This window comes from Oratosquilla oratoria, chromosome 29, assembly GCF_046742065.1.
Source record: "Oratosquilla oratoria isolate Oo_2021 chromosome 29, ASM4674206v1, whole genome shotgun sequence".
NCBI lineage: Eukaryota > Metazoa > Arthropoda > Malacostraca > Stomatopoda > Squillidae > Oratosquilla > Oratosquilla oratoria.
This window is the reverse complement of record NC_134805.1, coordinates 32,480,048-32,505,126: the sequence shown is the minus strand read 5'-3', so window position 1 is coordinate 32,505,126 and position 25,079 is coordinate 32,480,048. Positions and strand designations below refer to the sequence as shown.

The following is a 25,079-nucleotide window of genomic DNA, read 5'->3' as shown; positions in this document are numbered from 1 at the left end:
TAGAACTAGGAGTGGAGGAGGAATGGGGATGGTTCAAGGAGGGAGTCATAAAGTGTGCAAAGATGGTGTGTGGAACAAGGAGGATGGGAGGAAATAGAAGGAAGGGTAGTGAGTGGAATGGTGGGATGAGGAAGCAAAGAAAGATGTAGAGCATAAGATAAAGGAGGCAAAGAGGAAAGCTGATGTGAAATGGGGTAAGAGTATGACAGAATTTTTTTAAAGTAATCAAAAGATGTTTTGGAAGGAAATTAAGAGAGGAAGAGGAGGCAAATCAAGTAGAGAAGAAAAGGTAAAAGGTGCAGATGGAGAGATGATAATGGAAGAGAAGGCAGTGAGAGGAAGGTGGGCAGAGTATTTTAGGGAGTTGCTAAATGTGAAAGAGGATAGGGAGGGAAAGGTAGTTGCAGTGGGAAGTGCTAAGAAAATGACTGAGATTGGTGAGCAAAATGGAGGAGAAATAAAGAAAGATGAAGTGAAGGCAGCTGTTAAGATGATGAGAGCAGGTAAGGCACCTGGGTTGGATGGATGCCATACAGAATGTCTGAAAAAAGGAGGTACAGTGATGGTGGACTGGCTGGTGAGGTTATCTAATGTTTGTTTAAGAGAGGGTAGAGTGCCGGAGGACTGGAGGAGTGCCTGTATATTTCCACTTTAGAGAGGAAAAGGGGACAAGTGTGAGTGTAGCAATTTGAGAGGGATCAGTATGTTAAGTGTAGTTGGGAAGGCTTATGGGAGGGTCTTGATTGAGAAAATTAGGAGAGGAACAGAGGGAGTAATTGGTGAGGAACAGTATGGGTTTAGGACAGGTAGGGGTTGCATAGATCAGATTTTTGTGGTAAGGCAGATATGTGAGAAAGCTAAAGGAAAAGGTAAGGATGTATTTTGGACTTTTATGGATCTGAAAAAAGCATATGACAGGGTAGACAGGAAGGCACTGTGGGAAGTATTACAGATATACGGGATAGGAGGAAAGCTTTTAAGAACAGTCAGAAGTTTTTACGAGAGTAGTGGAGTTTGTGTTAGGATTAGAAATGGAGAGTGGGTGATTTGAGGTAAAGGTGGGACTTCATCAGGGATGCGTTATGTCGCCCTGGCTGTTCAATTTATACATGGATGGGGTGGTGCGAGAAGTAAATGCAAGGATAATGGGTCAGGGATTGGAGATGGTTAAAGAAAATGGAGAAAAATGGGAGATAAGCCATTTGTTTTCTGACGACACTGTGCTTGTGGCAGGTTCAGAGGAGGGATTGAGGAAGTTGGTGACAGAGTTTAGGAAGGTGTGCGAAAGAAGAAAAGTTGAAGATAAATGTGAGTAAAAGTAAAGTGATGAGATGTACAAGGGGAGAGAGTGGCAGCAGACTGGAAGTGAGTATTAAGGGATAGAGATTGGAGGAAGTGGATAGTTTTAGATAATTGGATGCAAATGTGGCAGGAAAGGGAGGAGTGGGGGTGGAGGTAGAATGTAGATCAAGAGAAGCAAGTAAATGCCTTGGGGGATTAAAAAGTGTAATGAGAAATAGATATCTGGGAGTAGATGCTAAGAGGAGATTGCATGAAGGAGTGATTGTGCCAACAGCACTGTGCGGGGCAGGAGTATGGAACATAAAGGAGGAAGAGAGAAGGAGTTTGAATGTGTTGTGAGATGAGGTGCCTGAGAAGTATGACAGGGATTACTAGGCTGGATAGAGTGAGGAAGAGAACAGGGGTGGAAAGGGAGTTGGGAGATAGGGTTGATGAAAGAGTATTGGGATGGCTTGGACACATGTAAAGGAGTGAAGAAAGATTAGTAAAAGAGGTGTGGAAGGCAGATGTGTAAGGAGTGAACATGAGGGGGCAACTGAGGATAAGATGGATGGATGGGGTAAAAGGGGCACTGGGAAAGAGGGGAATGCCTGTTGAGGAAGGATGGGAGAGGACAGAAGATAGGGGTGAATGGAGAATACTTGTGTATGGATGATGTTGTGATGCATGAGAGGGAGTGGGTGGGGGATAGGGGGGTGAGGGAGTATGTATGAGAAAGAAATTGACGCAGCCTGAAGGAATTTCTCCCCGTCTCCTTTTCTGTATGAGGGGGACGTGGGGGGGGGGGCAATCTAATGAAGTGGCTTTGCTGTGAATGTGCTGTGTCTTGCTACACTGCTTCTGACCCAGGGCAGTGGACAATATGCAGAGATAACCCATCATCCAGGAGGTGCCAAGATAAATGGGAGGGTAGAGGGGGGGTGGAGTATGTAGGGGATGGAATGGGTGGGAGTGGTTTCTATACCTTTGTTTTTTGGTTACCTCCCTTGTAAAGGAGAAAAAGCCTTAGGTATATGTATGTATGTATGAACTTACATTGTTTCTACCTGTCAGAATACCTATTGGTCACAAAAGTTCCTTGATAAAAAAAAAAAATCAAAACATCATAAATCATAATAGCAGAGGCTGTTGCCAATTACCTGAAGACCACAGGTCTTCTGGAAGAAAGACCAGGGGAAATGGATTGATTGACTGATCATAAATAATTTTGAGTGGATGATCAGTACAAAAAAAAATGACTAAAATTATACATGAACTCAGAAATCAGTACAGAGAAGAATGATCAAAATGATACGTGGACTCAGAAATTTGCCTTACGAAGAGAGGCTTAGGGATCTTAACTTACACTCTCTGGAAAGACACAGAGTGTGTGGTGATCTAATAGAGGTGTTCAAGTGGATCAAAGGCTTTAACAAGGATGATGCAAACAAGGTCATCATATTAAAACAACAGGTCAGGATTCACAGTAATGGTTATAAACTGGACAAATTTAGATTTAAAAAGGAAATAGGCAAGAATTGGTTTACTAATGGGATGGTCGACAAATGGAATAAACTTAGTAACCATGTAGTAAGCGCTGAAATTATCAGTTGTTTTATGAAACAATTAGACAACTTTATAGATGGGGATGACAGGTGGTGATGGATATGGAGCTGCCTAGTGTAGGCCTTATGGTCTCTTGCAGTCTCCTTCATTCTTATGTTCTTATGTTGTCATATAATGAAGCAGTTCAAGTAAACAAAGTCTAGTTGCTGGGCCTTGCTTTGGATGAGGTGTGCTTTGCTGCACTGTCTTTGATCCAAACAGTGTGAGAGGACAAGCTGACCCTTACTCCCCAGAGTGCTAAGTTGGGAGTGGTGATCGTGTATAATTTGGTTGTGCATTATGTATGAGTGTGCTTTGATTCAGCCACACCCTTATGAGGGTACAGAGGGAGTTTAGTGTATGTGTATATGTATATATAACCTATATTTCATTGACATATATGTATTAATCATCTTATTTGTGCATTTGCCCATACAAAGGTACAGTGAAGAAATAAGTCAATATGCGCATGAAGAAATCCAGGCCAAGGTTGATTGCACGCTTCATGAAAGGCAGTGGAGGCTGAGCATCATGGAGAAGGTTGACTTCATAGGATGGAAAGCTGGGATTACCAACAAGACCATCAACTGAGGATGCCAGGCCAACAGGGATCACCATCACAAAAGGAACCTGTAAGAGAGCTGGAGTTGTATTATTCCTACAAAGAGATATAGTTTCTAACAACTATACTGCTATAATCACTTGTTAATAACTATGGTTTATTACATTCTTTCTCTTTCTTTCTTCATCAAAACTCACATTTAGTAGATTTTATCAATTCATATTCAACAAAAATACAAGTATACATTGTGTAGAATTATCTTAAATATAAACAATCATAAGCAAAACACTTGTTTTCAAATTAATAGTTATAGGACAAGACAGAAGAAATATAAACAAAAATGGTTGTCATACAAAAGTTGCTGGCATTCAATTACTGAACACTACTAAGATACCTGTAGTACTGAAAGAGATGATGGGATACTTCTTCCATAAAGACATGATACTTGAGGAAAAAAATATCAACTCTACCTTGAAATGATGTACAAATGAGAGGAAACATTCTGTTCCTCCGGATGGCATTATGATCAAATCAAAGGTCTCATTCAATAGCTGTGTTACCTTAGGATCTTCAAGACCATCAGCACAAAGGGTTGCAGCTAGGGGTAGTAGCTGTAGAAGGGAAGAAAGCAGGTGTAGCTTCAACTGTCACTTGAGGCATAGTGTGAATCAAGTTCATGATTATATAAAAGCACAAAAGAGGAGGTCAGTACCTTTAACAATGGTACAACTGTACCCTTGAACATGTTGGGTATGTACGGGGAAAAGTCCAGGTCTGGTAAGACAATCATTCGGATGTTAGCAGTTTCCTTTTTCGAAGGAAAAGGCGTGACATAGGTAATCTGAAAAGATCATTAGCTAGTGACATTTGTTGACTCACTGTAACATCACTTTGACTTGTAGTTTCATGCTTGATTAGATAAGTTGTATGAGGACAGAATGGAACCACTGGCTCTGTCCTTGTTGAAATATTGAAGAGAGAGGGATGGAGGGAAGGTACACTATTGTGGTGTTCATATCCTCAAAGGAAGTGCCCAAATTTGACTGAAGATCTCGTTGTTTGGGAAATGAGGACTTTGTGAGGTCATGGACACAAGTTAGAAAAAAGAAACATGTTTGGAAGATATGAACAATTTCAGTTTTCCACACAAATGTGTAGACTCCTGAAATAGCCCAGGAGCTAATATAGCACTTGCTAGAACCACACTTGAGTTCAAAACAAGTAATAATATATGTTGAGTAAGTACCTGAAGGATGTGAGAAATATTAATTGACCATACCTGGAATAGCACAAGCTCAAACCATACGTGAATTTGAAAATAAGTTGTGGCGGTTAGAGAAAGAGAAAGGCAGGACCCCTTCTAGTATATTGCAGTTAGGTAAACACACACACATACATAAACACACGCACATAACTACATACACGCACGCACACACAATCGTCGGATTCACGGCGAAGATTAGAACTCCGAAAAAAAAGAAACGCAATTTTTGTGGATTTCAATGACGAGGGAGTACCTGTGTTGTATTAGTAGGGAAGGGGAAAGCTCGTGGTGTAGTAGGAAAGTGAAGAAAAAGGAGAAGGGGAGGGGTTATTAAGTTAAATGGAAGAAAATGAGAAAGGGGAAGAACAGGCCCCGGACGTCAGAAGGGGTGTAAACAAAAGGTGCGCAGATCTCACAGACGAGGTCGAACAGGTAAGCAGAAGTATTGAAAGTAAAAATATAGATAATAGCAGCTTAATGGAAAAAGGAGATAATTACTTCTATGGATTTAATGAGGGAGGAGATGATAACCTCCCAATTAGCACTAGTTACTCAAAGAGTTGATAAACTGGAAGAACTAAAGAAGAAGAATGAAAACCTAGATCAAGAAATAGAAGAATTAAAAACAGTTAAAAGAAGTAAAGGATGAGAATGAGGAATTAAAGAAAAATAACAAAGAGAATAAAGAGTCCATAGCAAAAGAGGTAAGTGGGTGGAGAAAAGTCCAAGAGAACAACAAAATAGAATTTAGAGATATAGTAAAACAGACGAAAGAACAAACTAAGAACACAGTTATTTAAGTGACGAGAGAGAAGGAAGATATAGTAGGAGACTTAGCAGATAAAAAGAAATGTATAATTATATTAGGAATGGAAGAGAAGCATAATACAAATAGGACCATAGGAGTAAAAGAGGAGAAAGAAAAAGTAAACAAGGTATTAGAAGTAGTTCAAGAAGATGAACAAGAAATAGAGAAAGATATTAAAGAAATATATATATTGAAGAAATACAATATAGACAAGACCAGACCAATTAAGGTTAAATTCAGGTCACAAACAACAGCAGAGAATATCTTAGCAAAAACAGGGAAACTAGCTACAAAATATCAGTATAAACAGGCATGGATAAAAGAAATGAATAAAGAGAAAAAAATAATAGAAGCTAAGGAAAAAAACAAGAACAGAGCAGACTCAAAGAGAAATTCTATTGGAGAGTAGTGGATATGAAAGTGAGGAAATGGTTCATAGCAGAGAAAACGGAAGGGAAACAGAAAACAGGATGGAGGTAACAGGAAAATAAAAGTGTCTTACACAAATATAGATGGCTTAATAGTAGGACTGAATGAAACGAATGATTACCTGAAGGAAAAAGAACCGGACATAATGGGAATTGTAGAGACAAAATTGAAAGGTCCACTACCACCCAGCAGTGTAGGACATGGTGCATATAATTATTGGATTAGAAACAGAGAGGTAAAACAAGGGGGTGGAGTTATGTTCCTGACTAAGAAGGGTATAGATGTGAGGATTGTTGCATACGGAAAGAATAGAGTAGAGATGATTATGATGGAAATAGAGGATAGGGACAAGAAGAGCAGGAAGTTTGTGGTAAATTATGTGCCTGCTAAAACGGCCTCGTGGGAAGAGAGAGAACACAAAAATATTTTACAAGACACAAGGATAACACTAAAGATAAGGGAAGATGGAGGAAAAAAAGTTATGATAGGTGACTTTCATTGCAAAGAAATCTGCTGGGAAGAGATGGTAGCAAAAGGGGGAGACGACCTATGGAGAATTGTACTACCTGATATGATTATAGAACATACAATGACGCAATGGATACAAGACAATACTAGGTATAGAAATGAGGAAGAACCATCTAGACTGGACCTAATAATCACACCAGAACCTGAAATAGTGGACAAGATGGAATATAAGACACTAATAAGTAAGAATGACCACATATTAGTTGAACTGGAACTAAATGAGGAAAGTACATGGAAAAAATAAACAATATAGAAAGGGAAGATTGATGTATGGAAAAAAGTATATATAAAATAAGAGAACTTAAAAAAAAAAAAAACAGACTAAGAAAGGATATGCAAGGAGGAAACAACAGTAGAAGAAAAATGGAATATTTTGACAAAAATTTATAAAGGAGTGGAAAAGTATGTTCCAAGACAAAAACAAGAAAAAGTATATGTAAAGTGTTCGTACAACAAAAGATGTAGCGAATAAAAAGGCAAAAGGGATAAAGCTTGGATAAAATGGAAGAAAGGCAAAATATATGAAAAATGAAAAATATATACTAGTTATAGAAAGCAATATGTACAAGTGCGCAGAGAAGAAAAGAGAAAATACGAAAAGGATGTCATAGAAAAATGTAAAGACCAACCAAAACTATTTTATAGATTTGTAAATACCAAACCGAAAAACAAACAAGAACTATTGAAACTAGGACAAGGAGGAGTTGAATACACAGAGAAAATAGAAATGGCAGAAATTATGAACAAGCATTTTAAATCAGTGTTTACGAGGGAGAACATACAACTTAGAGATGTCGAGTGGGAGGAGAAAGTCCCCCCTATGAAAGAGATAGAAGTAAAAAAAAAAATAATAATAATAATGAATAACTTGAGTAATCTCGATGTCAGAACATCGCATTGTCCAGATGAAAAGGGAAACTGGATTTTAAGAGAATGCAGGAACGAACTAACAGACACAATACATAGTCTAATGAGCAGTTCACTGAAATAAGGAAAAGTTCCAGAAAATTGGAAAAGAGCAAATATAATACCAATATATAAAGGGGGAAACAAGGAAGACCCTACTAACTATAGACCGGTCTCTCTTACAAGTACGGTAGCTAAAATTTGTGAAAAATGATAAAAATTAGATGGGTAAGGCATTTGAAAAAAAAAAATCTAAGGCAATTTGGGTTTAGACAAGGAAGATTATGTGTCACAAACTTTATGTGTTTCTATTCAAGACTAATAGATATGATACGAGAAAGAAATGGATGGGCTGATTGTGCATTTCTAGACCTGAAAAAAGCTTTTGATAAGGTGCCACATAAGAAATTGCTAAAGAAATTAGAAACTGCAGGAGGAATACAGCGTAAACTACTGAAGTGAATGGAAGACTTCTTGCATGAAAGAAAATAAAAGTGGTGATAGGAGACAAACATTCTAATTGGGATGAAGTGATTAGTGGAGTTCCACAAGGAACAGTTCTGGCCACAATATTGTTGCTATATACATATATTAATTATATGGATGAAGGAATTGAAAGTTATATGAGCTTCTTTGCGGACGATGCAAAACTGCTGAAAAAATGAAAACTGTAGAAGATTGTGAGTCTCTGCAGAGTGGTCTCAATAAAGTATGAGAATAGAGTAGGAAGTGAGAGATGGAATTCAATATTAAGAAGTGTAGTACAATGGAATTTGGAAGAAGAAAGTTAAAACAGTGGAAGATGAGAAGGACCTGGGAGTCATTATTAAGAATAATGTGTTCCCTGAGAAACATATAAACAAAATTTTTGGAGAAACTTATAATTTAATAAGAACAATCAAAGTGGCATTTATATACCTGGACGAAGAAATGGTGAAGAAAATACTAGTCACTTTGATAAGACCAAAACTGGAGTATGCAGCGACGACGTGGTCACCAAGTACAAAAAAAATGTATAACAAAACTTGAAAGAATACAAAGAGCAATTACAAAATTGGCACCAACACTCTCAGACCTACCATATGAGGAGAGATTGGCAAAAGTTGAGCTGCAAACATTAGAGCAAAGAAGAGAGAGAGGAGGCTTGATAACTATTTATAAAATCATGAAAGGCATAGAAATTATTGATAGAGAGGATCTAATAAAATGGGATAGTAGAGATACAAGAGGACACGGAAAGAAAAAAAAAAAAAAAGACAATTATAGAGGAGACCTGAAAAAGAACAGCTTTCCCCACAGGGTAATAGACGTTTGGAACAAGTTAGATGGAAATGTGGTGTGTGCAAAAATGATACACGAATTTAAAAACCGTCTAGATAAAAAGATATATGAAGATGGGACACGACGAGCATAGCTCCCCTTCCCGTAAAATACAACTAGGTAAATACACATACAGAAAGGAAACGAAATAGACAGAAAGGGATGAGAAAGGGAAAAAAATGAAAATAGCTTATATCGACATAGACGGCATGATTTCAGGACTGAACGAATTAAATGACTATCTGATATTAGAAAAACCAGACGTAATGGGAGTTGTAGAAACGAAATTAAAAAGTCCTCTACCACCAAACACTGTGGGACAAGGTCTATATAATCATTGGATGAAAAATAGAAAAGAAAAACAGGGCGGAGTAAAAATTTTTACTAAGAAAGGCATATGACCAAGATAACAGAAAGAAAAACCAATGTGGAATTGATTATGATAAAAGTTGAAAACAGTGACATGAAAAGTAGAATTTTTTTAGTATTCTATGCCCCCCCCCCCCAAAAAAAAAAAAAAAAAAAGTCTTGGACAGAGATTGATCGATTCCAAACTGTTGAAAGACACAAAGAATGAAGTAACTGATTTACTGAAAGAAGGAGGAAATATAGTACCGTATTTTTCGGCTTAAAATGCGCATCGGGTTATAATGCGCACCCATGCACTTCGTTATCTCAGTACACAGATAGCGCGCACCGACGTATAACGCGCATGCCAGGAAAAGTCACTGGTGGCTAAAGCTCGTGAACTGCATGTATGCGACTCCTGCTTGCGTTGGTCCATTGTTTTGTGGGAAATTTGAGCCATGAAAAGTTTATTGGATACAAAATGTACATGAAAAAATTCGAATTTTTACAGAAAATTTGTAACTTACTATCCTGAGGGAATAATTCATCTTACAAGTTTTTATCACCGTGTACAAGTTTTTATCGCCATGCAGCAACAAACTATGTTTCGGTTCATAAGTCTCTTTACTGAAGCGACGTTTAGTTTAACAAACTCTTGCAAGAGGGTGTTTAGTGTAGGCTATATTGGCAATAGAACTGTCAATCTTGGCCCTGATCTAGCATATTCCGGGTGAGCTAAAACGGCCAACGTTCATGATGTTGGTACCAGTACTGTTTTACGGATCCCAAATATTTGCATAGACTACGATAATTAATATTAGTAAAAAATAAACCAATGAAATAACGGCGATTAATTACTTTGTATCATGTGAACGAGGTTACATGGAGAAGTATTTTTCATTGGCTAGAGCCACCGCTGGGAAATCTGTTGATTTGTCACTAAATTAAGTGTCAGTTTAGGCATCAATCAGGACACAGCTAAGAAAAAGTCGGAACTACATGTACCGGTATACGACTCATGTTGTGCGTTGGTCCATTATTACTTTGTAGCTTAAATAGTTTGTAGGAAATATGATCTAAAAAAAGTTGATTGAAAGTAAAATATACAGAAAAATTTCGGGATTTTTACAGAAAATGTTCATTTTATATCTCGAGGAAATAATTCGTCTTTACCATTTTTTTTTATTTAATACTGAAACAAACTACAGACTGTTTCGTTTTAGCTTTGAACCTGCAATGACAGTGGTGAAGTAGGACAGTCTCTCATCGAGGTGACGTTTAGTTAATATAACTCCCGAAAGAGGGTGTTGTAGTCAGGTGTTTGACACAAGTTTATGAACGGCCGCAACGGAATTTGTACCATACCTAAAGTGAAGCAACAAAGCCAACATAAAAATTCAAACTAGGATGCTGTGAACATGGGCAAATATCATGAATATTGATCATGTTTCATGGTGTTTAGGCCTATTTAAACATGAAAAATAAGATTCGATAGATACCTACCTATACCAAATATCTATATAGCCCATGCTGGCGTATTCTTTCATGTCACCATGGCTGTTCTTCTTGTTCTCACGGAACGTCACGGAGAAGTGTGCCATCCCGACTTTGTGACGGCCAACATCGTCACGTTGTTGTGAAAAAAAATTACACAGCCGCAGAATTTTTATCGTAGGCCGTAGATAATGCGCACCACTGGATAACGCGCACCCCCTATTTTTAGGCCCTTCCAAAGGAAAAAAGTCGCGCACTATACGCCGGAAAATACGGTAATCATGGGTGATTTGAACTCAAAAGAAATATGTTGTGAAGAAATGACAGTGAAGGGTGAAGACCTCTGGGGAAACATACTACTGGATATGACCATTGAATACACAATGACTCAATGGGTAAAGGAAATTACCAGATACAGAAACAATGAGGAACCATCGAGACTAGATTTAACACTTACGTCAGAGCTTGAAATTGTGGACAGAATTGATTACAAAACCCCAGTTGGGAAGAGTGACCACGTACTAATAGAATTCGAAATAAAAGAACAAATGGATTTGAGAAGAAATGAGAAACATAGAAAAAGAAGACTAATGTACAACAAAACGGATTTTGAGAAACTCAGAAAATTCTTTCAAAACGCAAATTTGGAAAACTTCTTATATGAAGAAACAAAAATGGAAGAGAAATGGAGTATACTAAAAGAAATTTACAATGAGGGAGTGAACAAATATGTACCACAACAGAAACAAGAAAGAGTATACATAAAAAGCTGGTACAACAAAAAATGTAGTGAGGCTAAGGATAAAAGAGACAAATCTTGGAGGGAAAAAAAAAAAACGAGTAAGTGGCAAACATATATCAAACTAAGATATGATTATGTAAAAATACGCAGAGATGAAAAGAGAAACTATGAAAGAGACATAATAGAAAAATGCAAGGAACAACCTAAGCTATTTTAAAGGTCTGTAAATGGTAAACTAAATAAAAGAAAAAAAAATAGTAAGACTGCGCCAAGGGAATTACGAATATAAAGAATTAGAAATGGCTGAAACTATGAACAAATATTTCAAATCGGTATTCACAATTGAAAGTTCACAAAAATGTGAGGAAATAGAGAGAGATGTCTCCAAGTGAAGGAAATAAATGTGACAGAGGGAAGTCAGAGACCAAATAAAAAAAAATTGTCATAAAATCGCACGGTCCGGATGGAATTGCAAATTGGATATTAAAAGAATGCATATATGAGTTGACGGACAAAATATACAAGATAAATGAATACTCACTCAAAGAAAGGTACCACAGGACTGGAAAAATGCAAATATTTTACTAATATATAAAGGAGGGAACAAGGAAAATCCAACTAACTACAGACCGGTCTCCCTTACAAGCACAATAGCAAAAATATGTGAAAAGGTTATCAAAAGTATATGTAACATCTGGAAGAAAAAATATACTGAATCCAAAACAATTTGGATTTAGACAAGGAAGATCATGTACAACAAACTTGATCTGCTTCTACTCGAGACTAATAGAAATGATACAAAAAAAGGGATGGGTGGGCGGACTGTGCTTTTCTAGATCTACAAAAAGCATTTGATAGAGTATCACATAAAAACTAAATAAGAAAAATGCAATCAATAGGTGTCATTAAAGGAGAACTATTGGAATGGATGGAAGACTTATTGACTGGGAGGAAAATGAGGGTAGTAATCCGAGACAAATACTCGAACTGGGAAGAAATTATAAATGGTGCCCCGCAAGGTTCGGTATTGGCTCCAATCATGTTTGCCATATATATAAATGACATGGATGAAGGTATGAAATGTTATATGAACTTCTTCGCAGATGACGCAAAAATACTAAAGAAGGTAAGTAAAGAGGAAGATTGTGAATCACTATAGATAGACCTAGATAAAATCTGGAAATGGAGTCAAAAGTGAGAAGTGAACTTTAACATCATGAAGTGTAGTATGATAGAGTTTGGAAAAAGTAAAAATTATAAAATTGGTGAAGTAAAGAAAGTGACCTAGGAGTAATAATTAGCAAAGACATGTCATCGGACAAACATATTAATAAAATAGTTGGAGAAATCTTCAACCTACTAAGGTCGATGAAAGTAGTATTTGACTATTTGGATGAGGAAATGGTCAAGAAAATATTAGTTACACTGATAAGACCAAATTTGGAGTATGCTGCAACACTATGGGCACCCAGTACTAAAAAGAATATAAATAGATTAGAATACAAAGAGCAACGACTAAGTTGGCACCAACACTCATAATTGGCATACGAACAAAGATTGTCCAAATTGGAACTACCAACTCTAAAACAAAGAAGAGAAAGAGGAGATCTACTGACTATTTATATAATCATGAAAGGAATTGAAATCCTAGATAGAGATTATATATTAAAATGGGACAATAGAAAAACAAGAGGACATGAAAAGAAACTAAAAAGGATGATTATAGAAGAGATCTGAAAAAGAATAACTTCCGACACAGAGTGCTGAAAGATACAAAGACGGGTCACTACGAGCATAGCTCCTTTCCCATATAATACAACTAGGTAAATACAACTAAGTAAATACACACAGACACATCCCACTCTCCCGGGAGGGAAATGGCTGTCAATCACGAGTCCAACACGTGATTCAAACCCATGGTGAATCATACACACGCACATACTTTCTCTCTCTCTCGCATTCATTCACTCTCACTCTCTCTCTTACTCTCCTTCACTCTTGCACTTCGACAGCTTTTGAGACGCCTACCTCGTGACCATGTCTGGCCAGCGTCGTAACGACGGAGGAATAGTAGCCTGCGTGGCTCTTGCCAGCGATGGGAGCCAGGAAGAGGATCTTGGAAGCGACCGTACCCCCCGTCAGGAGTGCCAGTGTTGCCCCCAGCAGGAGAGGGGCGACGTGCATTGCGTCCTCTGCAGATCAGCTAGGTCAATCTCTGGGTGGGGGGAAAAAATCCTCAAGTATATATATATATACATACATATATATATATATATATATATATATATATATATATATACACACACATATATAACTATGTATGTATGTATGTATATATAATATATATATATATATATATATATATACAGATATATATATATATATATATTCATATATATATATATATATATATAATATATATATATATATGTGTATTTTTTTTTACCAGATATACACCACTAAATTGGATAATGGCTTGTAAAACATGAAGTAGAAGGAATACAATCTTATCTACAAGTCTTTTCTGATTAGATTTGACTGATCATCATTACGATAGTGTCTAGACCAGAATATGTAAACATCAACGACCTCTTAACAGACACAATCCTTTCACATCATGAGGAATCTCAACTGAATAAGATCACTAGGCGTAATACGAAAAAAAAAAAAAATTAAACCTTTGACGTCATACAGGGTTCCCCATCTTTTCAATTGAATAAAATCGTCTGACGTCAGCCAGAATAGACTTGTTTAACTTTTCAAAATGTTTATTTTTGACGCCAGACGATTTCACTCACCTTAACACCATTGTCTCCTATTCTTGGGATAGCAAACCGAAATGTTGACGTCACAGTTACCACGCTCTCCGTATGCAGTTGAGCAAACTACCAAGTTGCGGACAAACGCAGTGAAATGTTTATACGAAAAGAGTAACGATGACGACAAGCGGCTCATTTCCAAAGGTTTAATTGTTAGAAGACGATGTCTCTGGGGCCAAGATTGACATTCAACGTATTGACTGTTATTTCAACTTTCAACTGAAGCGTTAGTTGGAGTGTCGAGGACTAAAATAGAGGGGAAACAAAGCCGAAGTTGTGGGAAGGCAAGTCTATTTTCCACAGTATCATATGGCCGGTCTGGTCTTTTCTTAAGGGCCATTTACACGGTCTAACAGTTTGACAAACCCGGTTTGTCAGACAAGTGTTTGAAGTGATGTTTGACCGTGTGGATGGGGTATTTGGTCGTCAAACATGTTTGTCGAACGTGTTTTACAACCAAATACCCTATTCACACGGTCAAACATCACTTCAAGCACTTGTTTGACAAACTGAGTTTGTCAAACTGTTAGACCGTGTAAATGGCCCTTTAGCATGGCTAGGCTCTGTCTCGAATTAATTTCTCCATGTATGGCATTAAACCGTCATTGCAGTGTTTTAAGGCTTTCAAGATCGTAGAGAGAAAGGAAGAGAGGGAGATTCAACAAGGTCTTGGATCACGTGTTGTACTTGTGATCGACAACTATTGCCCTCCCGTATGAGACCTCAGAACTCATATGTGCCCGATCTATGGACAATACTGTGACCTTACACACACACACACACACACTTTCGTCGGATGGACGGCGAAGATTGGAGTTCTGAAGAAAAAGTGAAATTTTCGTGGATCTCAACGCAAAGGAAGTACCTTATTGTATTTACAGGGAAGGGGAAAGCTCGTGGTGTAGTGGGAAGTGAGGGAAAAGGAGAAGGGGAGGGATTACTGAGGGAAATGGAAGGAAATGAGGAAGAGGAGGACTTGGTCCAGGAGGCCAGACGTCTTGTAAACAAGAGAAGGACCGATGATTTTAGTGAAGAGATTAACAAAAATGTAAAGATTAGAAATATAGGTAAGAGCAGCACAATGGAAGGTGAGAATAATAATTTCCAGGGATTTAATGAGGGGGAGGGGGCGGATACCAACCTCCCCCGATTAGCAAGACTAGAGGAAAAACTTGAACAAATGACCGAACATTGGGAGAATAGGTTTGGTAACATAGCAAATATTGCGCAGAGAGTTGAAAAATTGGAAGAACTAGAGAAGGTGGACAAAAACTTAACTAAAGAAATAGAAGAATTAAAAAGACAGTTAAAAGAAGTTAAAGAGGAGAATGAAGAATTAAAGAGGAATAATAAAGACAATATAGAGTCCATAGCAAAAGAAGCACAGGGTTAGAAAAAAATCGAAGAAAACAGTATAGTTGCTTTTACTGACATAATTAAACAGCAAATGAAAGAACAAACTGAAGACTCAGTTATTAAAGTGACGAGACAGAAGGAGAATATAGTAAGAGACTTAGCAGACAAAAAGAAATGTATAATTATATTAGGAATGGAAGAGAAGCATAACCTAAATAGAACCACAAGAATCAATGAGGAAAAAGAAAAAGTTAGCAGTTTACTAGAATTAGTTCAGGAAGATGAACCTGAAATAATTAAACAAATTGAAGAGAAGTTTAGGCTCGGAAAGTATAGTACAGAAAAGACCAGACCAATTAAGATTAAATTCAGGTCACAAACGACGGCAGAGAATATCTTAGCAAAAACAGGGAAACAAGCAGCAAGTGAACAATATAAAAAGGTATGGATAAAAAGAGAAATGAATAAAGAAAGAGAGGAGGAAAAAATGAAAAGACATGAAGCTAAGGAAAAAAACGAGAAGAGAAGAGAGTCAGAAAAAGATAAATTCTATTGGAGAGTAGTGAATATGAAAGTAAGGAAATACGACATACGAAAGAAAAACAAAAGTGAAACAGAATACAATGGAAGTGGCAGAAAACTAAGAATGTCTTACACAAATATAGATGGATTAATAACAGGATTGAATGAGCTGAATGATTATCTGAAGGAAAAAGAACCGGGCATAATGGGAATTGTAGAAACGAAATTAAAAGGTCCACTACCACCCAACAGTGTAGGACATGATGCATATAATTATTGGATTAGAAACAGAGACAAAACAAGGGGGTGGAGTTATGTTCCTGACTAAGAAGGATATAAACGTGAGGTGTGTCACATATGGAAAGAATACAGTAGAGATGATTATGATCGAAGTGGAAGACAGAGATAAGAAAAGCAGAAAGTTTGTGATAAATTATGTGCCTCAAAAAACAGCCTCGTGGGAAGAAAGTGAACATAAAAGTATGTTAGAAGACACAAGGATAACATTAAATAAGATAATGGAAGATGGAGGAAGAGTAGTTATGATGGGCGACTTTAATTGCAAAGAAGTCTGATGGGAAGAGATGACAGTAAAGGGTGGAGACGGTTCATGGGCAAATGTTCTACTCGAGATGATTATTGACCATACAATGACACAGTGGATACAGAAGAACACTAGGTATAAAAATGAAGAAGAACCATCGAGACTAGACCTAATAATCACATCTGAACCTAGAATAGTGGACAAGATTGAATATAAAACACCAATAAGTAAAAGTGACCACATATTGATTGAACTGGAACTAAATGAGGAAAAATGCATGAAAAGAAATTAATACAGAAAAGGAAGAATGATGTATGAAAAAACAAACTTTGATAAAATAAGAGAATTCTTTCAAAAAGAAAATTGGGAAGGAATATACAAAGAAGAAACAACAGTGGAAGAGAAATGGAATATTTTGACTAAATTTTATAAAAAAAAAAAAAAAAAAAGGAATGGAAAAGTATGTCCCAAGACAAAAACAAGAAAAAGAATATGTAAAGTGCTGGTACAACAAAAGTTGTAGGGAGTTAAAAGACAAAAGAGATAAAGCTTGGACCAAAATTGAAGAAAAACAAAAGACCAGAAAAATGGAAAATATATACTTGTTATAGAAATGAATATGTACAAGTGTGCAGAGAGGAAAAGAGAAAATATGAAAAAGATGTCATAGAAAAATGTAAAGATCAACCAAAACTATTTTACAGATTTGTAAACAACAAACTGAAAAACAAACAAGATTTGGAGAAATTAAGACAAGGAGAAGTTGAATACACAGAGGAAGTAAAAATGGCGGAAATTATGAACAAGCATTTTAAATTAGTGTTTACAAGGGAGAACATACAACCTGAAGAGATCGAATGGAAAGAGAAAGTCCCCTCTATGAAAGAAATAGAGGTAACAAAGAATGAAACAATGAAACACTTAAGTAATCTTGATGTCAGAAAATCGCAAGGACCAGATGAAATAGCAAACTGGATTCTGAAAGAATGCCGGAATGAACTGGCAGACAAAATACATAGCATAATAAACAGTTCCTTGAAAGAAGGAAAAGTTCCAGAAGATTGAAAAAAGCAAATATATTATCATATATAAAGGGGGAAATAAAGAAGACCCTACCAACTATAGACCAGTCTCTCTAACAAGTACAATAGCAAAAATTAGTGAAAGAATTGTCAAAAGTAGATGGGTAAAATATTTAGGAAAAAAACGTACTAAATCCAAGGCAATTTGGATTCAGACAAGGACGATCATGCGTCACCAATTTAATATGTTTCTATTCAAGGCTAATAGATATAATACAAGAAAGAGATGGATGGGCTGATTGTGCATTTCTAGATCTAAAAAAAGCTTTTGACAAAGTACCACATAAGAAGTTGCTTAAGAAATTAGAAACCGAAGGAGGAATACAGGGCAAACTGCTTAAATGGATGGAAGACTTTTTACAACAAAGAAAAATGAGAGTAGTGATAAGAGACAAACACTCAAATTGGGATGAAGTAATAAGTGGTGTTCCACAAGGAACAGTTCTGGCCCCAATAATGTTTGCTATATATATATTAATGATATGGATGAAGAAATTGAAAGTTATATGAGCTTCTTTGCAGATGATCCAAAACTATTAAAAAGAGTGAACACGGAAGAAGATTGTGAATCACTACTACAGAGTGATCTAAATAAAGTCTGGGAATGGAGTAGGAAGTGGGAGATGGAGTTCAATACTAAAAAGTGTAGTATAATGGAATTTGGAAAAAGCAAAAACAGAATAACAGGATCATATAAATTGGGAGAAGAAAGAATATAAAAAAGTTAAAAATGAGAAGGACCTGGGAGTCATTGTTATGAATAGTATGTTATCTGAGAAACAAATAAATAAGATTTTTGGTGAAACTTATAATTCAATAAGAACAATCAAAGTGGCATTTACATACCTGGATGAAGAAATGGTGAAAAAAATACTAATCACTCTGATAAGACCAAGATTGGAATATGCAGCAACGATGTGGTCACCAAGTACCAAAAAAAAAAAAAAAATGTATAAAAAAACTTGAAAGAATACAAAGAGCAATTACAAAACTGGCACCAACACTCTCAAAACTGTCATATGAAGAAAGACTAGCAAAACTTGAGCTACAGACACTAGAGCAAAGAAGAGAGAGAGGAGATTTGATAGCTATTTACAGAATCATGAAAGGCATAGAAATTATTGATAGAGAGGATCTAATAAAATGGGATGATAGAAATACAAGAGGACACGGAAAGAAAATCAAGAAAGACAACTATAGAAGAGATCCGAAAAAGAACAGCTTTCCTCACAGAGTAATAGACATTTGGAAAAAGTTAGATGAGAAAGTAATGTGTGCAAAAACAATACATGAATTTAAAAATAGTTTAGATAAAATGAGATATGAAGACGGGACACCACGAGCATAGCTCCCCTTCCCGTAAAATGCAACTAGGTAAATACAACTAGGTAAATACACACATACATCTCCTTGCCCACGAGAGTTGAGTGCCGGCTCGCATTGTAGCATTGCCGAAATCGTTTCAGCCCTGGGCGGGAATCGAACTCGGACCGCTGGGATAGTTGTTATGAACGGCACAACTCCTCTGTCGAGCATATATATGTATGTGTACAAATGCATGTGTGTGTGCTGTGCGTGTCTGAACATGTTTATGTATTTGTGCGTCTGTATATGTATGTGTGCGCGCGTGTGTATGTGTGTGTGATTGTATGTATGCAAGAGTATATATATATATATATATATATATATATATATATAAGTATATATATATATATGTATATATATATATATATATATATATATATATATATATATATATATATAATTGTGTGTGTGTGTTTACCTAGTTGTATTTTACGGGAAGGGGAGCTATGCTCGTGGTGTCCCGTCCTCATATCTCGTTTTATCTAGACTGTTTTTAAATTCGTGTATCGTTTTTGCACACACCACATTTACATCTTACTTGTTCCAAACGTCTATTACCCTGTGGGGAAAGCTGTTCTTTTTCAAGTCTCTTCTATAGCTTTCTTGATTTTCTTTCCGTGTCTTCTTGTATCTCTACTGCTCCATTTTATTAGATCCTTTCTATCAGTAGTTTCTATGCCTTTCATGATTCGATAAATAGTTATCAAGTCTCCTCTCTCTCTTCTTTGCTGTCTGTAGCTCAAGTTTTGCTAGTCTCTCTTCATATGATAGTTCTGAGTGTGTTGGTGCCAATTTCGTAATTGTTCTTTGTATTCTTTCAAGTTTTGTCATATATTTTTTGTACTTAATGACCACGTCGTCACTGCATACTCCAATCTTGGTCCTATCAAAGTGATTAGTATTTTCTTAACCATTTCTTCGTCCTGGTATGTAAATGCCACTTTGATTGTTCTTATTAAATTATAAGTTTCTCCAAGAATTTTTTTTTATATGTTTCTGAGGGGACATATTATTCATAGTAATGACTCCGAGGTCCTTCTCATTTTCTATTTTTCAATTTCTTCCTCTCCCAATGTATATGATCCCACTATTTTTTTTTTTTTTTTTTTTTTTTGCTGCTTCCAAATTCCATTATACTACACTTCTTAATATTGAATTCCATCTCCCAGTTTCTAATCCATTCCCATACTTTATTGAGGTCACTCTGCAGCGACTCACAATCTTCTACAGTGTTAACTTTTTTCAACAATTTTGCATCGTCCGCAAAGAAGTTCATATAACTTTCAATCCATTTATCCATATCATTAATATATATAGCAAACATTATTGGGGCCTGTACTGTTCCTTGTGGAATTCCACTAATCACTTCATCCCAATTAGAATGTTTGTCTCTTATCACCACTCTCAATTTTTCTTTCATGCAAAAAGTCCTCCATCCACTTCAGCAATTTGCCCTGTATTCCTCCTGCAGTTTCTAATTTCGTCTGAATTTCTTGTGTGGCACCTTATAAAAAGTTTTTTTTCAGGTCTAGATAAGCACAATCAGCCCATCCATCTCCTTCTTGTATTACATTTATTAGCCTTGAATAGAAACGCATTAAGTTTGTGACGCATGATCGTCCTTGTCTCAATCCAAACTGCCTTGGAATTAGTACGGTTTTTTTTTTTTCAAATGCCTACCCATCTAATTTTGATCATTCTTTCACAAATTTTAGCTATCGTAATTGTAAGAGAGACCGGTCTATAGTTAGTAGGGTCTTCCTTGTTTCCCCCTTTATATATTGGTACTATATTTTCTCTATTCCAATCTTCTGGAACTTTTCCTTCTTTCAATGAACTGTTTATTAGACTATACATTCTCTCAAAATCCAGTTTGCCATTTCATCTGGTCCATGCGATTTTCTGACATCGAGATTACTCAAGTGATTCATTTTTTTTTTCTTTGTTACTTCTATCTCTTCCATAGGGGGGACTTTCTCCTCCCACTTGACATCTCTAAGTTGTATGTTCTCCCTCGTAAACACCGATTTGAAATACTTGTTCATAATTTCTGCCATTTCTATTTCCTCTGTGTATTCAACTCCTTGAAGTTTCACTAATTTTTCTTTGTTTTTCAGTTTGTTGTTTACAAATCTGTAAAATAGTTTTGGTTGATCTTTACATTTTTCTATGACATCTTTTTCGTGATTTCTCTTTTCTTCTCTGCACACTTGTACATATTGCTTTCTATAACTAGTATATATTTTCCATTTTTCATATATTTTGTCTTCCATTTTATCCAAGCTTTATCCCGTTTGTCTTTTAACTCCCTACATCTTTTGTTGTACCAGCAGTTTACATAATCTTTTTCTTGTTTTTGTCTTGGAACACACTTATCCACTCCTTTATAATTTTTGTCAAAATATTCCATTTCTCTTCTACTGTTGTTTCCTCCTTGTGTATCCCTTCCCAATTTGCTTTTTGAAAGAATTCTCTTAATTTATCTTTTTTTCCATACATCAATCTTCCCTTTCTATATTGCTCGTTTTTTTTCATGTATTCTTCCTCATTCAGTTCCAGTTCAACCAATATGTGGTCACTTTTACTTACTAGTGTCTTATATTCAATCTTGTCCACTATTTCAGGTCCTGGTGTGATTATTAGGTCTAGTCTCAATGGTTCTTCCTTATTTCCATACCTAGTATTTTCTTGTATCCATTGCATCATTGTATGTTCTATGATTATATCAAGTAGTACATTTCCCCATAGGTCGTCTCCACCCTTCACTGTCATCTCTTCCTAGCAGATTTCTTTACAATTAAAGTTACCCATTATAACTATTCTCCCTCCATCTTCCGTTATCTTATTTAGTGTTATCCTTGTATCTTCTAACATATTTTTCTCTTCTCTTTCTTCCCATGAAGCTGTTTTAGGAGGCACATAATTTACCACAAACTTCCTGGTCTTCCCATCCCTGTCCTCCATTTCCATCATAATCATCTCTACTCTATTCTTTCCATATGTGACATTCCTCACATTTATATCCCTCTTATTCAGGAACATATCTCCACCCCCTTGTTTTCTCTCTGTTTCTAATCCAATAATTATGTGCACCATGTCCTACACTGTTGGGTGGTAGTAAACCTTTCAATTTTGTCTCTACAATTTCCATTATGTCCGGTTCTTTTTCCTCCAGGTAATCATTCAGTTTATTCAAGTCTGTTATTAGACCATCTATATTTGTATAAGACACTTTTAATTTTCTGCTACTTCCATCCTGTTTTCTGCTTCCCTTCCGTTTTTCTCTAATATGAACCATTTCCTCACTTTCATATCCACTACTCTCTAATAGAATTTCTCTTTGTCTGACTCTGTTCTGTTCTCGTTTTCCCCTTAGCTTCTAGTATTTTTGTTTTCTCATCCTCTCTTACCTCTTTATTCATCTCTCTTTTTATCCATACCTGTTTGTATAGATCACTTTTTGCTAGTTTCCCTGTTTTTGCTAAGATATTATCTGCTGTCGTTTGTGACCTGAATTTAACCTTAATTGGTCTGGTCTTATCTGTATTGTATTTCACTAGTTTATATATTTCTTCAATTTCTTTCCCTGTTTCATGTTCATCTTCTTGAACTACTTCTAATACCTTGTTTACTTTTCCTTCTCCTTTACTCTTGTAGTCCTATTTGAATTATGCTTCTCTTCCATCCCTAATTTAATTATATATTTATTTTTATCCGCTAAGTCTCTTAATATATGTTCCTTCTCCCTCATCACTTTACTGTGTGTTTAGTTTTTTCTCTCATCTGTTGTTTTATTATATCTCTAAATTCAATGTTGTTGTTCTCTTGGACTTTTCTCCAACCCTGTACCTCTTTTGCTATGGATTTTTCATTATTCTCTAATTCCTCATTCTCATCCTTTAGTTCTTTTAACTGTCTTTATAATTCTTCTATTTCTTTAGTTAGGTTTTGGTTCTCCTTCTTTAGTTCTTCCAATTTATCAACTCTTTGTATAATCTGTGTAAGTTGACTGAACCTAACCTCCCACTGTTCGTTCATTTTTGCTAGTTTTTCCTCTAGACTTGCTAATCGGGGGAGGTTGTCATCTCCTCCCTCATTAAACCCATGGAAATAATCATCTCCACCTTCCATTGTGTTGTTCTTATCTGTATTTCTAATTTTCAAATTTTTACAAATCACTTCGACCACCTCTGTCGTCTGTGCATCTCTTGTTGACATTCCTTCTGACTTCCGGGGCCCGTTCATCCCCTTCCTCATTTCCTTCCATCTTCCTCAGTAATCCCTCCCCTTCTCCTTTTTCTTCACCTTCCCACTGCACCACGAGCTTTCCCCTTCCCTACTAATACAACACAGGTACCCCCTCGTCATTGAGATCCACGAAAACTGTATTTTTTTTTCTGGAGTCCAGTCTTCGCTGTCACTTCGATTGTCGCGTGTGTGTATTTACCTAGTTGTATTTTACGGGAAGGGGAACTATGCTCGTAGTGTCCCGTTTTCGTATCTCATTTTATCTAAACTATTTTTAAATTCATGTATTGTGTCTGTGATTCACAACAGTCAATGGCCCGATCTATGGATAATGCTCCGAAGAATGCTACGTCTCTGTATTTTCTGTGAGATTCACCATGGTCTTGGATCACGTGTTGGACTCGTGATGGACAGGTACCACACTTCCACAAGAGAGCTGAGCTCATATCTGTGGGTGTGCGTGCGCATATGTGTGTTTATGTTTGTGTGTATTTACCTAGTTGTATTTTACGGGAAGGGGAGCTATGCTCGTGGTGTCCCGTCTTCATGTCTCTTTTTATCCAGACTGCTTTTAAATTCGCGTATCGTTTTTGCACACACCACGTTTTCATCTAACTTGTTCCAAACGTCTATTACCCTGTGGGGAAAGCTGTTCTTTTTCAGGTCTCTTCCATAACTTTTTTTCTTGATTTTCTTTCCGTGTCCTCTTGTATCTCTACTATTCCATTTTATTAGATCCTTTCTATCAATAGTTTCTATGCCTTTCATGATTCTAAAAATAGTTATCAAGTCTCCTCTCTCTCCTTTGCTCTAATGTCTGTAGCTCAAGTTTTGCTAGTGGTCAGTGTGTATGTGTCGATGCGCGTGTGTCTGTGATTCACCATGGTCTTGGATTACGTGTTGGACTCGTGATCAACAGCTATTACCCTACCGGAAGAGAGTTCAGAACTCATATATGACCGTTCTAAGGTTAATGTTGTGACCTTACACGCACACACACACACGAGAGTTGGGGTACCGCAGTGATGCTAAAATCATTTCGGTAGTGTGTGTGTGTATATTAACCGAGTCGCCCATGGAAGTTCCATGAAAAACGATTATTTGAGTGGTATTATGCATGTGGCAGAGCGTGTCTGGTAAGTTGTAGTTAGGGTCAACATTATTGACATCCATGTCTTGTCGCGCCAAACTTTTTTATTTATACATTCGCATGATTATATATATATATAATATGTATTCACACTTTATTCGTTCATTTGATTTTTTTTTTAATCGCATCATTCGAATTCATTTTTGACCGAAAGGTTCCATTTGTCTCTCTTTTTTTTTCCATATATCTTTGTAATATTTTAGAAGTGTTTCATCACAGTAAAGGTGTAGAGATGGGAGGAGGGATAAAGTAATATCTATAACATATAACACATCTCTGGGCTTACTAGTGCTGCGTATGAACCTTGGAGAACCTTCCTGGGCGATGTTTTGTCGTTTTGTGGGCGAAGTCGGTGCACGACTGCGGCTTCGAACTGGGTATGTGTCCAGCTCCAACGAGAGCTGGTGTGCCTTCACCACGCAGTTGCCATATCTCGTCATTTTTACATTTATCCAGATATTTCGATTTCTGCTGGTCGGTTCAGATTTGTATGAGTGAAGTAACACTCGCTCATTCTCTTTCTCATTTCCTCTGTCTCCCTCACTTCCTTCTCCAAAAACATAAGGGACTTTAGCAGCACCCAAACGGACCAGATGTATATATCACTTTGGAAACTCCCCCCTCAAGAATACTGATCGCTTTTGACTTCTGTCCTTCCTTGCCGCTGCCCTCTTCAATCTCTCCTTGATCTCCCTCTGATTCCACC

The 25,079-nt window shown here is 36.7% G+C and overlaps 1 protein-coding gene across 3 annotated transcripts in view; it reads right to left on the bottom strand.

Moving 5' to 3' along the window:
• The window catches only part of LOC143040702 (UDP-glucosyltransferase 2-like), a 45,854-nt gene extending 20,828 nt beyond the window's left edge, over positions 1 to 25,026 (bottom strand). Inside the window, exons 1-5 of one of the 3 annotated variants that reach the window (XM_076212028.1) lie at positions 24,660 to 25,026; positions 13,316 to 13,502; positions 4,161 to 4,289; positions 4,009 to 4,059; positions 3,323 to 3,516 (exon numbers count right to left, since the gene is read on the bottom strand). In XM_076212028.1, coding sequence (XP_076068143.1) covers positions 3,323 to 3,516; positions 4,009 to 4,059; positions 4,161 to 4,289; positions 13,316 to 13,471 — 530 coding nt within the window. In that variant the 5' untranslated portion in view covers positions 13,472 to 13,502; positions 24,660 to 25,026. Of the gene's footprint in view, positions 1 to 3,322; positions 3,517 to 3,918; positions 4,060 to 4,160; positions 4,290 to 13,315; positions 13,503 to 24,659 lie in introns of all 3 variants that reach the window. The other 2 variants (XM_076212027.1, XM_076212030.1) reach the window with 2 other exon arrangements.
• Between the last annotated feature and the right edge of the window lie 53 nt (positions 25,027 to 25,079).